The 14,398-nt window shown below is 45.2% G+C and overlaps 1 protein-coding gene across 1 annotated transcript in view; it reads left to right on the top strand.

Annotated features, from left to right (window-relative positions):
• Positions 1-14,398, top strand: part of efnb3b (ephrin-B3b) — a 55,794-nt gene that overhangs the window by 26,522 nt on the left and 14,874 nt on the right. The window contains exon 2 of the mRNA XM_031850716.1: positions 10,944-11,233. Within this exon, the coding sequence (XP_031706576.1) occupies positions 10,944-11,233 (290 nt within the window). The remainder of the gene's footprint in view (positions 1-10,943; positions 11,234-14,398) is intronic.

Here is a 14,398-nt window from a genome sequence, read left to right as displayed (position 1 = left end):
TGTGTGTGTGTGTGTGTGTGTGTGTGTGTGTGTGTGTGTGTGTGTGTTTGTGTGTGAAGCATAGAGAATGACAGCCACTGCATGCATTATAACCTTCAGTCCTCCTGAGCCCTGTGTGACCTAATTAAATTAGCGAGGTGGTTGGAGTGAATGAGTCGAAGCTCAAAGACTTTTCCCACACCAGGCATCAACACCAGCTGCCACCGTCCGTGTGTGTGTGTGTGTGTGTGTGCGCATACATGTCGTCGTGAGCTCTACTCTTAAACACGCTACAGACCCCACCGGGAGTTACAGGGGGTCTGGAGCACAAGGTTGTGCGTGTTCGTCTCGAGGGTCTCCTTCAGCCTCTGTCGAGGGGGTTCACATGCGTAGGTGTATCCATTTGTGAACTGGGGGGCCCTCTCAATCTCTTCCTCTCTCTCACACACACACACAGATTTGTCAGGACTCTTGGTGCTCTATCACCACACACCTCCACTAGACGACCTTAATGGGCCCAATCCAGACTGCTGCAAGTCATCTTGAGTACATGCTGAAAATGGGGGTGTGGGGGGGGGGTGTGGGAGGACACAGGAGCAGGAGGAAATGGTGGTTTGAGACGGTTCAGGAGAACAGAAAGAGATGTGGGATGCTGTTTTAGGTTTGTGTGATTTCCCCCCAGAGGATTGGTTGGGTTTCATGGATACTTAATGTCTCCACTGGGGCTTCATGGCTGCTGGTTAGTGCATGTCATCATGTTGATTTCAGACAGAAGCATGAAATACTGCCAACTACTGTCGTCAGTGTTGAAAAACTGCAAAAATATTCAACAGTTTCAGATGGGAGGAACATAGCAGACAACAATGTTGATGATCGGTGAATGAACGCAAGAGAGATTTGCTTGTTGCAGCTTGTAAAATGTTAGAGTTTCCTGCTTAATATATAATTCAATGTCTTAAATATATAATATGAAATAATGGAGGTTGGACTGTTAGTCAGATAGAATTAGCCGTTTGAAGACATTACACTGGGCTCTGGGGAATTTGGATTGGATTTTATTGACAAAAAGATTAGATTAATCAATAAATTCATCAATAATGAAAGTAATCATTGATGGTCGCAGGCATGGCAAAACAATATTTTACTATTGATTTAGAGATTAATATATCATTGCTGTGCAATGCAAATCTCTGTTGATTTTTCAGATTAATTGTATTTATTATGCTAAATAAACCATTTAATGACAAACATATTTCGCACAGCTGAGTTGTTTTTAATTAACTAATTTAAAGTAGATCTTTTTGGAGCTACGTGGCACAGTGACAGCCTCGAGATCGCACACAAACGTGGATGTAAAGAGACACTGCAATATGCATTAAAAGAGGTTTGATACAGATTATATTACAAAGCAGAACATTCACAATTTAAAGATTAATATTACAAATATGTAAAAATAGATGCCACTCAGCTAAAGCAAGGACATGTAAAACACTTTTTATTTAAAATCATGTTCTCAAGATATTAAAGTGTGCTGTAAATGAACATCAGCGTCTTCCTGGCTAATAGTTTTTTTAATTTTTTTGCAGAATTCCATTTCTGTAAGTGTTTTTGAACAAACTAAAATGAAAGCAAAACTGCGAAACAACTGAAGTGACATGGTTTGGTTGGAGGGAAAAGAAAGACGGGAATGAAGAAAGGTAAAGAGAGGTGGAGGAGTGAGAAGTGGGGGGGGGGGGGGGGGGAAGCTCGGTGAGACACCAGATTGAACACAGAGCAGCATCTAGAACTCCCTTCTAGTGAATGTTTGGAGGAGTCAAAAGAAACCACGAACAAAAGTTCTGAGCTGGAGATGCAGGAGCAGAAAAAAAAAACCAGGAACAAGGATACGAGAGATGAGAGAGAGATGAGGAGGGAAGAAAAAGAGAGAGGGAGATGTTTGCTTGAGAAAAGTTTCGGTTGACCTGAATATGGATGCATTGTTCAGCTCTGTTCAAAGAGGAGCAGAAGTCTTCTTCCATAGTCGGTTAGTTAGTTCTTCTCTTCATGGTGCAGCCACAAGTTTCAACTTAATGTGATACGCTCATCTGCTGCATTGTATCATATGGATTGTGCTGAACGCAGCAGGAGCACCGCAACAAGGGAGACGGAGGTTGTGTGTGTGTGTCTGTCTAGGAGGGACAAACCCAGTGTGTAAGTGTGTGTGTGTGTGTGTGTGTGCGCGTGTACGTGCTCCTTTTTAAATGCCAAGGCATCCAGCTTGCCTCCATCCTGTGTCTCCGTGGCTACGCTGGGTGTGATATGTACTGGATGTGACACAGACGCTGCAGCATCCTGGACCGCCTCTAGACAGGAGGAGTGTGTGTGTGTGTGTGTGTGTGTGGGAGGTGGGGGGGGGGGGAAATGACAAGGACGCAGTTACCTTCAAAGTCCCATGATGCCAACTAACTATTCAAACATCCTCTGCATCCCTACCTGCTGACTGCCACCTCACGTCTCTCCCTCTCTTAGCATCATCAGTGGTGTCTCTCTACCTTTCCCTCCACCACCTTTTCTCCTCTGGTCCCTCCCTCTCTCTCTCTCGCTCACCATATGGAAACTATTACCGCCGTTGTCGTTTCTCACCACCAACATTCCTGAGGGCTTTCCAGCGCTCACTGACTTTACATCAACCTTGTCCTTCTCTCACCATGTTGATGCTGCTCTTCATAGTTTATCTCTCGCTTTCATTTTTCTGTTCAGCCCTTCAACATCTCCTGTTTCGTCACATGTATATTTAAAGCTGCATTAATTGCGGGTTTTTTTGGCTACTTGGAGCAACATAGTGAAAACACAACATTGAAATATTATTGCCTTGTTATGGTGTTGGCAAACTGTTGTAAATTTAGCCATGGTGTTGGTCTCCACCAACGATATGGACGATGCATCCCAGGCCAAAGTATCCTAAATTCGGGCTTCATGACCTCTACTGCAGCCAGACACCAGGGGGGAAGAAAGGAACATGTGTTTATTTAGCTCTTTAGCTGCTAGATGCTCTACTATGTTCACTAATTGCTAATTGTTCTGTCTGCAGCTGTACCATTCCATGAACATCTCATATTCCTCAAGGTTTATGCATTGTTTTATACACAATTCCCCCCCAAATTCAGCCTTACATGTTTCCTATCTTTTGCAAACTTTGAGATCTCGACTAGAAGTTTAAATAAGGTTCTGTGGGTTTGTTTTTTGTGCTACTTTTTACACCCTTTTCTCACTAAACGGATGATAATTTACAAAACAAAAGTTCTTGGGTGGAAACCTAGCTTGTAACTTCCTCCCTCTCCCTGTCCCCGTTGAACTAGCATCCCTTCCATCATTTCATCCATAATAGAAATGTTCGGAGGTATCTGGGCCATGCCTTCTAGAGAGACTCAAACTCTCATCAATTTACATTGTAGCTCTCTCTTCCCCCCTCGCTGTCTCCCTCGATTTCGTACGAATGTATCGCTCTCCCTCTCCAGCTCTGTACACGCAGTCAAAGACCACTTTCTGCAGCTCTTCTCCAGGGTATATGGTTCTTTAATGAAGACAGTCATAATGATTATGGATATTTTAAAACCCTCTGACTGCCCTGTGCACCGACGGAAGCAGAGGCTGCAGTGCGTGATGCTGAATTTTAAATGACTAAATCATGAGCATTGATTATTAATTCGGAGAACAGCTTAAGATGATAAATATTGTGTCAAAGATGACACAGGAACTGGAAAATGTCCTTTTAGTGTGCGTTTCCTGAGATCTAAGGCGCTTTATGAATTTTCAATGAACAATTTAATCCTCCCACATTGATGTACGACTGAAATATTACTGAATTAATGCTTTGTTTGTGTTGTTACAGAATTATTTCAGAGGATAACCTCACACACTGACACAGCAACAGACGATCATAGCAGGGGGGGTTCCGCAAGGCCTCAAGTTCAACCTGGAAAATGGGCTTCAAACTGGCTTGTACCAGCATTGATTACAGAACGGATCAAAGATGAGGTCAAGATAAAAAAAAAAAGAATGCAGCATGAGTCAAATTTAAAAGCTCCTGAATCTTTTATTGTAAACCCATCAGATGGAAGATGTAGGTGAGACGTGCTGAGCACAACCGGTCAATTTGATGGAGCTGCCGTTCCTCCAAACACTGTGTCGAAGACGGAACGTTTTATATACTCCCGACCATGTGTTTGACATTATATATGGCTGGTGTTTCTGGACTCCACAGCACATATAGGGGTACTGATTGCTCCAGCAGAACAGTGGAAAATGATAGTCCCTCTCTGTGTGGCTGCTCCGCAAAAAAAATCCATCGCCGCAAGCGATTTAATCCAGCGCTGAGGCTTGGAATAATATTTTCCTTAAAGTAGGTAAAACAGTCAGTCAGTAGAGTGAGATAATTTTACCTCTCCAAATCTCTTGAATCGTTTTCTTCATATTACAGAAGGCGTGTTTTTTTTATTCTTTTGAGACTTCATCAAGGAAATTCATCAAAGCAAATGAAGGTGCGTTGGAGTAAAGTGAATTATGGCGCAGTGTTTTCCCTCCAAAAGTGCGGTTTAAAAGATTCCATGTGGGCTTAAATGACATGTTCAAAATGGACGTTTTCCGAGTGCGTTTGCTCGTTGTGGCATTCTTTATAAAAGCACCTCTCCTGCAAATGAGACCCAGCGGATTTACTTGAGACAGCTACTAGATGGCCTGCAGGTGTTGCAGCTCGGCGGGGTGTGCGTGCGTGCACGCTTGCGTGTGTGCTCCTCCCGTGGCCGATTGGTTCGCCACTCTTTAGTGTGCGTGCTCCCCTGCCGTGCGTCTGACAGCGTGTGTACATTAAAAGAGGGGGGGCGGAGGGGGTGCACTCAGGAACCCCTGTGTGTGTGATTACGCTGTGTATACCATGAGATTAGTGCAGACAGCTTTATGCGCCGGGCCCGCCATAAATCTCCCCCGCCACAGAACCGAATACCGCCGTCGTTTATTATTCCCTAATAGATCGGTCCTTTGCTGTCTCTCCTCGGCTTCCTGCTCACACCAGGTTGTGGTTAGCTGAAGGACAAAAACCCCGCAGAGGATGGAGGAGGGTCAGAGTTGATGTGGAGCTTGGAGTAAATCCGCCACACTGATTTCATTTGAGTTTATTTCGTGCCAACTCCACTGTCCTTCCCTCTCCTTTTTTTATTGTTTTTCCCATCCTCCTGTCTGATTTTTGCCCTTTTCCCACGTTGTGTTCTGTTGCAGTCTGTCCGACATCTTGCTCTCTCTTTGTCCTTATGCGTTTGTTTTCTATCACTTTGAATCCCACCTCTCTCTTTGGTTTCCTCATTCTCTCCATCTCTTCCTTTGTTTTTGGGGATGTTTCTCTCACGGAGTCAGTGCTCACACTCGTCTTCCCTCCCTCACCCCCGCCTCCCCCTTCATATTCTCATGTTCGCACAGACGCACACACACACACACACACACACACACACACACACACACACACACACCCTCACACACCCTCCCTTGTCTCCTCTCGCCAGCTGCACCTGTGTGCCCGGCTTTGGTCCGGACACGGCTCAGGTTGCCGCTGTGGAATCTGGGAAATGTTCGAGCTGTCCGATACGCCGCCCAGAGCAGGTACAACTGCAGACGACATGCAGATGGACGAGGAAAAAAAGACAGGAACAAACACGGAGCTCACAGTTAAAGCCTCCGGGAGGCCATTGCTGGCTTTTGAAAGCTTTTAGGGCTTTTAAATCTCTTGCATTTTTGTCTGTTTTTGTTTTGGGATTTTATTGGAAATTCGTTACATAAGATTTTTAAAGTTTATACGTGGAGAACTGCATTGAAAGGGTGGGAGGGAGTGGAGGGTGAGAAGCAGGAGGTGTAAGAGGTCGGGGGGGGTCAGGCAGACTGACACTTGAGTCTTCTCGGCTCAGCTCGGGGGTCGTGGCAGGGCGACGCTTGGGTTGAGAAAATTATGTTTCTTCCCTCATAAAAGAGCTGCGCAGAAGAAAAGAAAGCCCCCCCCCTTCCCCAACTCCTCCTCCTCCTCTTTTTCCTCTTCCTCCCTCCTCAGTGTCACCTCTGGCCCCCTCCAACCCCCCACGCCATGTTTCAAAGTGTGGCCACATGAATGGCTCTATTGTTAATGGCTGAGGGGAAGGGAGAGAGAGAGAGGGAGAGAGAGAGAGTGGACAGCCAAAAAGAGATGAGGGAGAGCAGCAGAGAAAAAAGCAGACCCTCAGAGATAGATAGTGTCTCTCTCACAGCAAAATGCGGCATAAAAAAATGAAAAGAGTAAAGGGGGAAACATATATATGTCTGCTCAGGGTTGTTGATTTATTCAGACGTTATTAGACGTCACAGACGAACTCCATAAAGCTGTTTATCAGTTCACCTCACTTCACTTTTCCTTCCTCTCTTCTGCACTGGAAGCATCTCAGCGTGTCCGACTGCGAGATTCACAACCCTCACAAACTGTCCTGCCCTTTCAGACTGGACTTTAAAGGGTGATTAAATACATCCCACATCGCATGTGAGTGATTGTACTGTATATCAACATACTTGCTGTTTGAATGCAGTGCGGGTTTGTTGACACTGAGGACAGGGAAAGTGTGAATTCTGAGATAAATACACGCCTTTTTTTTTTCTTGCTCTACCCCATGATTAGATTGGGACAAGGTGTCCCTACCCCATCCTGTTTACAGTGCGCACACACACACACACACACACACACACACACACACACACACTATCATTCACTCTCACACACACAAGGTTAACTTGGGTTAACTCAGCAAATCTGACACTCTGAACATGGAGCCTATCAGAAAATTGAGTTCTGTCGCAGGAATGTGCTGGAATTCAGTTTCCTTCTTCCCCTTCTTTCTTTCTCGAGTCTTCTCATTCGTTCTCCGTTTCCTTTCTGCTTGTTCAGCACATTTCTCTGTTGTGTCGATATCGATGCCAGTATCAGAAGTGCCTTGGCGAGTCTATGCACCGGACGGAAGTTGCAATGAGTTACGTGATGATATGTTCAAGATTTATTCAGTAAAAATGAGTACTGGGCGAAGGTAGATTATACCATGATGTGTTCAAATGTTATCGTGTCAAAAATACATTTGGTGAGAAACTTGAATAAATACAGTTGTTTGAAGGAGATGTTTTCACAGCAATATAAAGTAGATCTTAAAGAGGGAATTATGACCTGTATGAAAGCACTGGCATCGGATTGGTAATCGTATCGGCCGATATGCAAATTCGGGAATCTAAATTGGAACCTCTCTATTTCTTTGTGGCTGCTACATACCTTGCCTGACATGTTCAATATTTTTTTCCACTCCCCTCTCTCTCTCTCTCTCTCTCTCTCTCTCTTCACTGATTCCTCCCTCTTTCTTTCTTTCCTTCTTTGTCAAGCACTGCACTTGCCCGGTGGCATTTTAGCTCAACACTCACACCATCCTCTACTCTGTGTGTGTGTGTGTGTGTGTGTGTGTGTGTGTCTGTGTGTGTGTGTGTGCCCTGCCATTCTGCAATGCAGCTCGACTGTGACTCAGGGTACCTTCAGATACACTCATAGAATGCGTCATGCAGGAAGCAAAAGGTGCCTGTTTTTATAAGAGTGTGTGTGTGTGTGTGTGTGTCAGTGGGTTTCAGCGTTCATGTTTAGGGAAAACTAAACCTGTGTGTTTAGACGTGGGTGGATGTGTTTGGGCAAACCTTTTGTGTTTAGCAGGAGGGCATTTGTGTATGTGTGTGTGTGTGTGTGTGTGTGTGTGTGTGTGTGTGTGTGTTGAATAGATTTTTCTGTTTAGGCTGTGCTGCAGACGCCTCAGGAACCTCCGACATGTTTACAGTTCATACTCTATAAATGGCGCGAGAGCATGGGCTCGCCTGTCTGAAGCCAACAGGAGGGTGAAATATGTGTGCATGTGTTAAGTGAAGCTGAGTGCCTACCTCTCCACTCGAAGTATTGCCTGATAACCCCGAGTGACCTGGGTAATGAGAAGTGGAACAGTGGCTTCCCAGCAGGCCTCTGGGCTAAAGCTCCTCCGCCGTTCAGTCTGCTTTCTCAAGTTCCCCTCCGGTGTGCACCGCCAGCCGAACACACCAACAGATAAAGCTTTACATCTCAATTTACTGCAGGTTGAAGGCTATTAGCTGCCAGTGCTAAGAGGTAGACCTAGCCTGCATGGAAAAGGGAGGATGTGATCGGAAAGATGCAGGTACAACAAATGAGTCTCGTAAAATCCCTCTTCCTACTGGAGCTCTAATAATGTGTCCTGTATAACCCGATATTCCCCTTTAGCACATAATGTTGCTTTTACAAAGCTAGTGTGTCGTACAGCAGTGCAAACCAAACACCTGCATGACCACGAGGGAAACTGTGGAGCCAAAAGTTGACTGTGGGAACAAAAACAAAAGATGATCTGATACGAGCAAGTCAGGTCAGCAAGTTATTTGGACGGCAAAATTGATCTCATCTTGCTCTCATGTTCACTGTCAATATTGCGGGAGAGCGTTGTGTCTTTCATGGTAGTTTGGGCAAAGTGCACTTTTAAAGGGGCATTCCACCGATTCTACACATTGCGGCACAGCCCGTGCACACGGTTTCATGTTTTTTGTGGCTCTGAAGGGAGGCTTCTGAAGTCTGAGGAAATAACACTGCTGATGTCAGAGTGATGTCGTCAGCTAACAGGGTTTGGGCTCGGAGACCTCACCATTTTAATGGAAAACCTGTGAAAAAACTGGGGGATTTTTTACAGATTTAGCAGGCAGTGAGGGTCTGACAAAAATGCTGTAAAAGTTGCACTATGAGAAACGTAGGATCCGGTGTTTTTGGAGCACATCCCACATCAGGGAAGTCGGAAAAATCTGTCTGTTGCAAGTCCCTCAACTTTATAAAAAGGGCAATATTACATTTCTGGAGTGCTTCTTTAATTTGCACAAGTTGGTTTAGCTAATGAGAAACGTGCAAAGGAAGTTGAAATTATAACAATAAAAATCCACTTAGCCCCTTTGTTTCCTGCCCATTTTTTCCATTAGTTAATTGGCATGACCTTTTGCTTTCAAGTGGAAGCCAGAAAGAAAAACAATCCCCGATTTAGCCCATTTGGACAAATGAAAGTCGCTCATCGAAATTTGTCGCTAATGTGACATTAGTAGGATTTATTTAGTCTTTTTAACCGTTAAGGTGGGCGACATCATTCTCGGTGCGTTCGTGCCTTCTGATCCTGCGTTGTTTATTTTTTAATGGTCACACAGTTGTCTGACAGCAGAACAGAGAGAATAACTAAGCCGGTTTGAGTGCTGTGACTCCCAAGTGTTCATGTGGATTTGTTGGAAACAGAAGCGGCGAGTGAGTCCGCGGGAACAGAAAATGGGCTTCTTAACATTACAGGCATTTGCTTCCTCCCACTTAAACATCAAAGTGTCACTTAACATTCTGTGTGGGGGAATAAAAAAAACTCCAGCAAATCTCCTCCTCCTTTTCATCTTTTACTTCTGTAAACACTTTCCTTCTTTCTGCCGGTGGTGACATTTATCTTAACCTGAGATAAAGTCATGATGGGTGTGCATAGACGAGGACTACTTTCTGAATCCCCACTCTTAGCCGTGCATGCGTGAAGCGTTAAAGTCATCGCAGGCCTCAGGGGCTCAGTTGATAACTCATAGTATTTGGCCTTATCAGCAAGAGATGGCCCTGCGCGGTGAGGGGAATGACAGACTCTGAGTCATTTGTTGAGTTTATGCCCCTCTGACTGCTGTGTTTCGTGTTCTCTGCTCGACCTCTGAAAGCTGTGCGAGCACGCCAGCCGCCATACTGCAAAAAAAAGAGAAAAAACTTGGCTTTGACCAATTTGCCGATGTGCAGAATTCATTTCAATATATTCCTCAAAACCTGCTGCAGCTTTTACCCCAAGAAAGTCCTTTTAAGATCATTAAGACCATCAAAGCTGTCGACTAAAATGAAAGCCACGGTGAAATTCTAATGATGATGATGATGATGATGATAAACCATTTTCAAAGCGTATTTCTTGTTGCATTAGAATGGGTTCAGGCTGCAGGTTTCCCCACAGACAGCAGGTGTCAAATTGTCAGTTCGGCCATAAACAAACAGGCTGCATATCATTCATATCAAGACACGGATGACAGACATCAAAACAGCTAATTAGCAAACTAATTAACTGTACATACCTGAGATTTGGCAGCTTGGTTCAGTTGTCTGCCCGTGTCTTCCTCTATGGACACGCTTCATTTCTCATTTCGAAATACAAGGGCTGAAAAACACGGAAATGAGTCCTGCCAGAAAGAAAAAAAGTTTTCGTTGTTTACGATGTTTCCCTGTCATTTCCCATGAACACACTCAACACGAGTGTGTTCATTGCGAGACTTTTTGTTGACTTTCCCTCACATTTGTTTGCAGTATGTTTTTGTTTTGAATTCTATCTCGTCTCAAGTAGACGCGAGGCTCTTGTGTGGATGGAAATATTGCTCCCGTTCCTCCACTTGTTAGCGCCTGTAGTTTGCTTTTGCATACATTTGACTACTTCAGAGATATTTATGTATTATCTGAGACTTAACCTATACTTAACTGAAGGTCATTTCTGCTGGACAGAAATGTTGTGGAGTCCTCTTCGGCTTCGGATAGGGGTTTATTTTCCCCATGTGGATCGTCAGCTGGTGGTTATATTTCCTCAGTTTTTTCTCCACCACTTCGCGGGGCTAACCGGGGATTGCTTGCGATTGTGTGGTCCAAATTTATTTGTGCAGTTGATTGTGCTGCAGCTCCTCTGTAAAGCCACCTGTTCCCAGTGAAGGAGTAAGAAAGAAGTAGGATAAATAAGAGCGTTGAAGGAGCCATCTGTTGCTCATTCTGCAGCAAGGACAGGTGTCTCTGAGCTGGTTTCTACTGCAGGAAGCAAAAGGCTGTCATTAATCTTCCTCTTCCTCTTTCCGTCTTCCAGGTTCAGGGACGATAAGGGCTACGTCCTGTACCCTCAGATCGGGGAACGGCTGGACCTCATCTGCCCCCCGCTGGACACGGCCAGGTCCACGCCCGAGTACGAGTTCTACAAGCTCTACCTGGTGTCGTTGCGGGAGCAGGCGGACCGCTGCGAGGTGACCGGCCCGCCCAACATCGTGCTGACCTGCGACGAGCCCACCCGCGAGCGCCGCTTCACCATCAAGTTCCAGGAGTTCTCGCCCAACCTCTGGGGCCACGAGTTCAAGAGCATGCACGACTACTTCATCATCGGTGAGTCGAGGAAGCAGAACCGGAGATTAGGGGGCGGAGTGAGTGTGTGTGTGCGTGTGGGGGGGGGGGGGGGGGGGGGGGTTTGTTATGATTGCATGGCTGATTTCTGATTGTGTCTCAATGTGTTTGTTTATTCCACTGATGATGATGGTGAGGATTGGGTGGGTGTGTTTAGAGTAATTTGGTTTGAGAATTATGTGTGATCCGGTCCACGGGCGGAGCCGGTACAGGACTTACACTGCAAAAAATGACCAGATGAGTTTTCAGGAGATTTTAGGGTCTTATTTTTTATTTTAAAAAGCTTTCATTCATTTCGCTTGTTTGACCTTAAACAAACTTCAGCTCTCTCTTTTCAAGCAGAAAGAAAAAAAATTGTTCTATTGTTCATTTTTTGCTGCGTATCCCTGGATGTGTCCTTCAATGCAACTTGTGTGGGATTTTTGTGTTTAGTGAAGTACGGTTACATTTGTTCTTCAGCGTCGTTTCTAAGTGTGTGTGTGTGTGTGTCTGTGTGTGTGTGCCTGTCATTGCTTTGTCCTGCTCTGATGCTGTGCCGGCCTCGGGCCTGTTTATTGTTACTGCCAGCCTTGCAGTGACCGCAAATGGGAGAAGCGCAGTTTGTTTTGGTTTACTCCGGGGGTTTGTTTGGACTTATGGCCGCGTGAAGACCCGATGAGGTCATCGTGGCGAGCCAGAGCCAAAGCGCCTTGTATCGGACGGAGCAATCTGCGAGTAAAAGGGCGCGTCAACCGAAACCTGTGGGTTTGTTTTTAAATACAGCACCAGAGCCAAGAGCGTTCAGCCCTCACAATGGGAGCAATGCACACAAAAACACACACTCATGTGCACGCATACACACACACACACACACACACACTCTCGCACGCCCACAAGTTTCCAATACAAACACAAGCACTGTAAAAAATAAAAAAAACACCCCAGGAGTGAGAGAGAGTGAGCATCATAGACAAAGAGAGAGAGAGACCCTGTTTGATTCCCATAGCTCTCCTCCCACGCACCTGCGAGCTCTATTCACTCAGGTGTGCAAATGCTCTTTTCTCTACTTTTCATCTGCGGGTAGAACCCCCCCCCCCCCCCCCCCCCCCCCCCCCCTCCCACCCAAAACAACAACAACAACCCTAAAATCGTTGAAGGAGAGTAGAGCCAGGAGGAGCAGGAGGCTGGGACAGAGATGGAGAGACAGACCGAGATGGAGAGACGGAAAGAGACAAAGAGAATATAAGATCTCTCGAAGTCTGTGAAGTCCCTCGTGCCTCTTTGTGTTCTATATTTGTTCGCCGGCTTCAGGTGCGCTCGTTTTTTCCCGCTATCGGTCCTCATACCCGGCTGTGTTTGTGGACAGAGGTGAGGCACTGTGCATATCTCTCCTGCATCATTATCAACATATAAGTATTTCTCTTTGATTAGATTAGAGCAGGTGAGATATGCATGCAGTGGTGCAGTAAGCGGTGTGTGTGTGTGTGTGTGTGTGTGTGTGTGTGTGCGTGTGTGTGTCGGTGCCCTGCATGTGCGCCCAGGGACCCAATGATACAGGAATTTTGGCTCCATAAGTAGGGAGGGAAATGAATGCAACCTGATACCTGCTGATACCCGATTCAATGACTGACAGATGTTGAACAGCCACATCAAATATGGCTGCTCTTACAGGATTCATAAAACTGACACACTAATGGCTAAATTAAGCTATCCAGTCGGTTAAAATCTTTTTATGTCCAAGAACACATGTTAAAAGATCGGGCTTTAGTGTGTCTTTATGTCAGTGTTGGGACATTATCCCAGTGTGCGAGTACTTACCTCAAGTTGCTTTATGGTGGGCTAATGTGGATATTCATCATAGAGGCATCAGATATCAGTGCATTTTATGGCATTGGTGTTCTATTATGCCGTCTCTTTTAAAGTTCATTATGCTCTCATGTGTATAATATTTCACAAAACGTCTCACTTTTCTTGAGTTGCAGCCGTGTTGCATTACGTCTCAGAGTTAAATTCATGACGTATGGACTTAAAGCTACAGCTGGTAACTTTAGTAAAAAAAACGTTTTATCATATTTACTCCAACTGTCACTATATCCTGACAGTAGTACACGAGACAGATGATATGTGTGAAAACCAAGTTCCTCTGCCTCATTTTAGTGCTCCTAAAGGAGTTTGCAAGATTCCAAGGCGTCCAAAGAAAAACAACCAATCAGAGCCGAGAAGCATGTGAAGCAGCTGATAATCGCTGCTCGTGAAGCTCGTGAACTCCGGTCAAACTGTCAAACTAGGCAGGCATCAATATGAATCAAGATTCCGTCACCGCATTACCGTTTATCTCGCCTCAAATGTTTTCAGAAACATGTTTTAGTGTTTAGCTGTAAAACCGGTGGCGCGGTGCTTGGTTTTTCAACATGGCAGCCGGGTCACAAACTTTTCATTTTCATTTTACAGCTTAACAGCACACTAAGATATGTTTCTGAAAACATCTGAGGCGCGAAATAGGCAACACAATAACAGAATCTTGAGTCATGTTCATCAGTTTGATCGGAGTTCACAAGCAGTGATTGAGAGCTACGTTAGAGACTTCTCGACTCTGATTGGTTGGTTTTTTGGGGGGGCGTGGTGAAGTCTTGCGAAGGTCAATAGGAGCACTAAAATGATGAAATTATTTTCAATAAAGAAAAATAAATGAATAAATCAGCAACATACTTCTCATGCACTATCAACAACGCTCTGTTGCTTTAAGGGAGCGCCCCTGTGTGTTTCCAACTTTTGCATTCATTAAGAAATCAAAAGTCACCAGGGTTCAAATGTGTCATACACCACTGCTCATCGTGCCCAAAGCCAGTGCAAGCTGGAGAACTTCCATCAGGTTTTTTAACATCTGTCTTAAACTTGAATTTAATGACACTGCAGTAAAGTAAAAACAGTCATAAAGCCCTTCTCAGACACACGGAAATGTGCCAAATGTGGCCCACAGTCTCTACTTTGCACACCTCCCTTCTCTGCTGCCACCCGGCAACTGGAGTGTCCAGAGATAGAAACACCTTTATCTTCACACACAGACCAGACTGATCGATTGACAGCTCCAGCCCGATCAATGGTGGCTGCGACGCAAGGTCACACACACACACACACACACACACACACACACACACACACACACAC

The sequence above is a fragment of the Anarrhichthys ocellatus genome, unplaced genomic scaffold (assembly GCF_004355925.1).
Source record: "Anarrhichthys ocellatus isolate YVR2014 unplaced genomic scaffold, GSC_Weel_1.0 scaffold11, whole genome shotgun sequence".
NCBI lineage: Eukaryota > Metazoa > Chordata > Actinopteri > Perciformes > Anarhichadidae > Anarrhichthys > Anarrhichthys ocellatus.
Note: the sequence above shows the minus strand (reverse complement) of the source record. Positions and strands in the feature narration are given on the sequence as shown.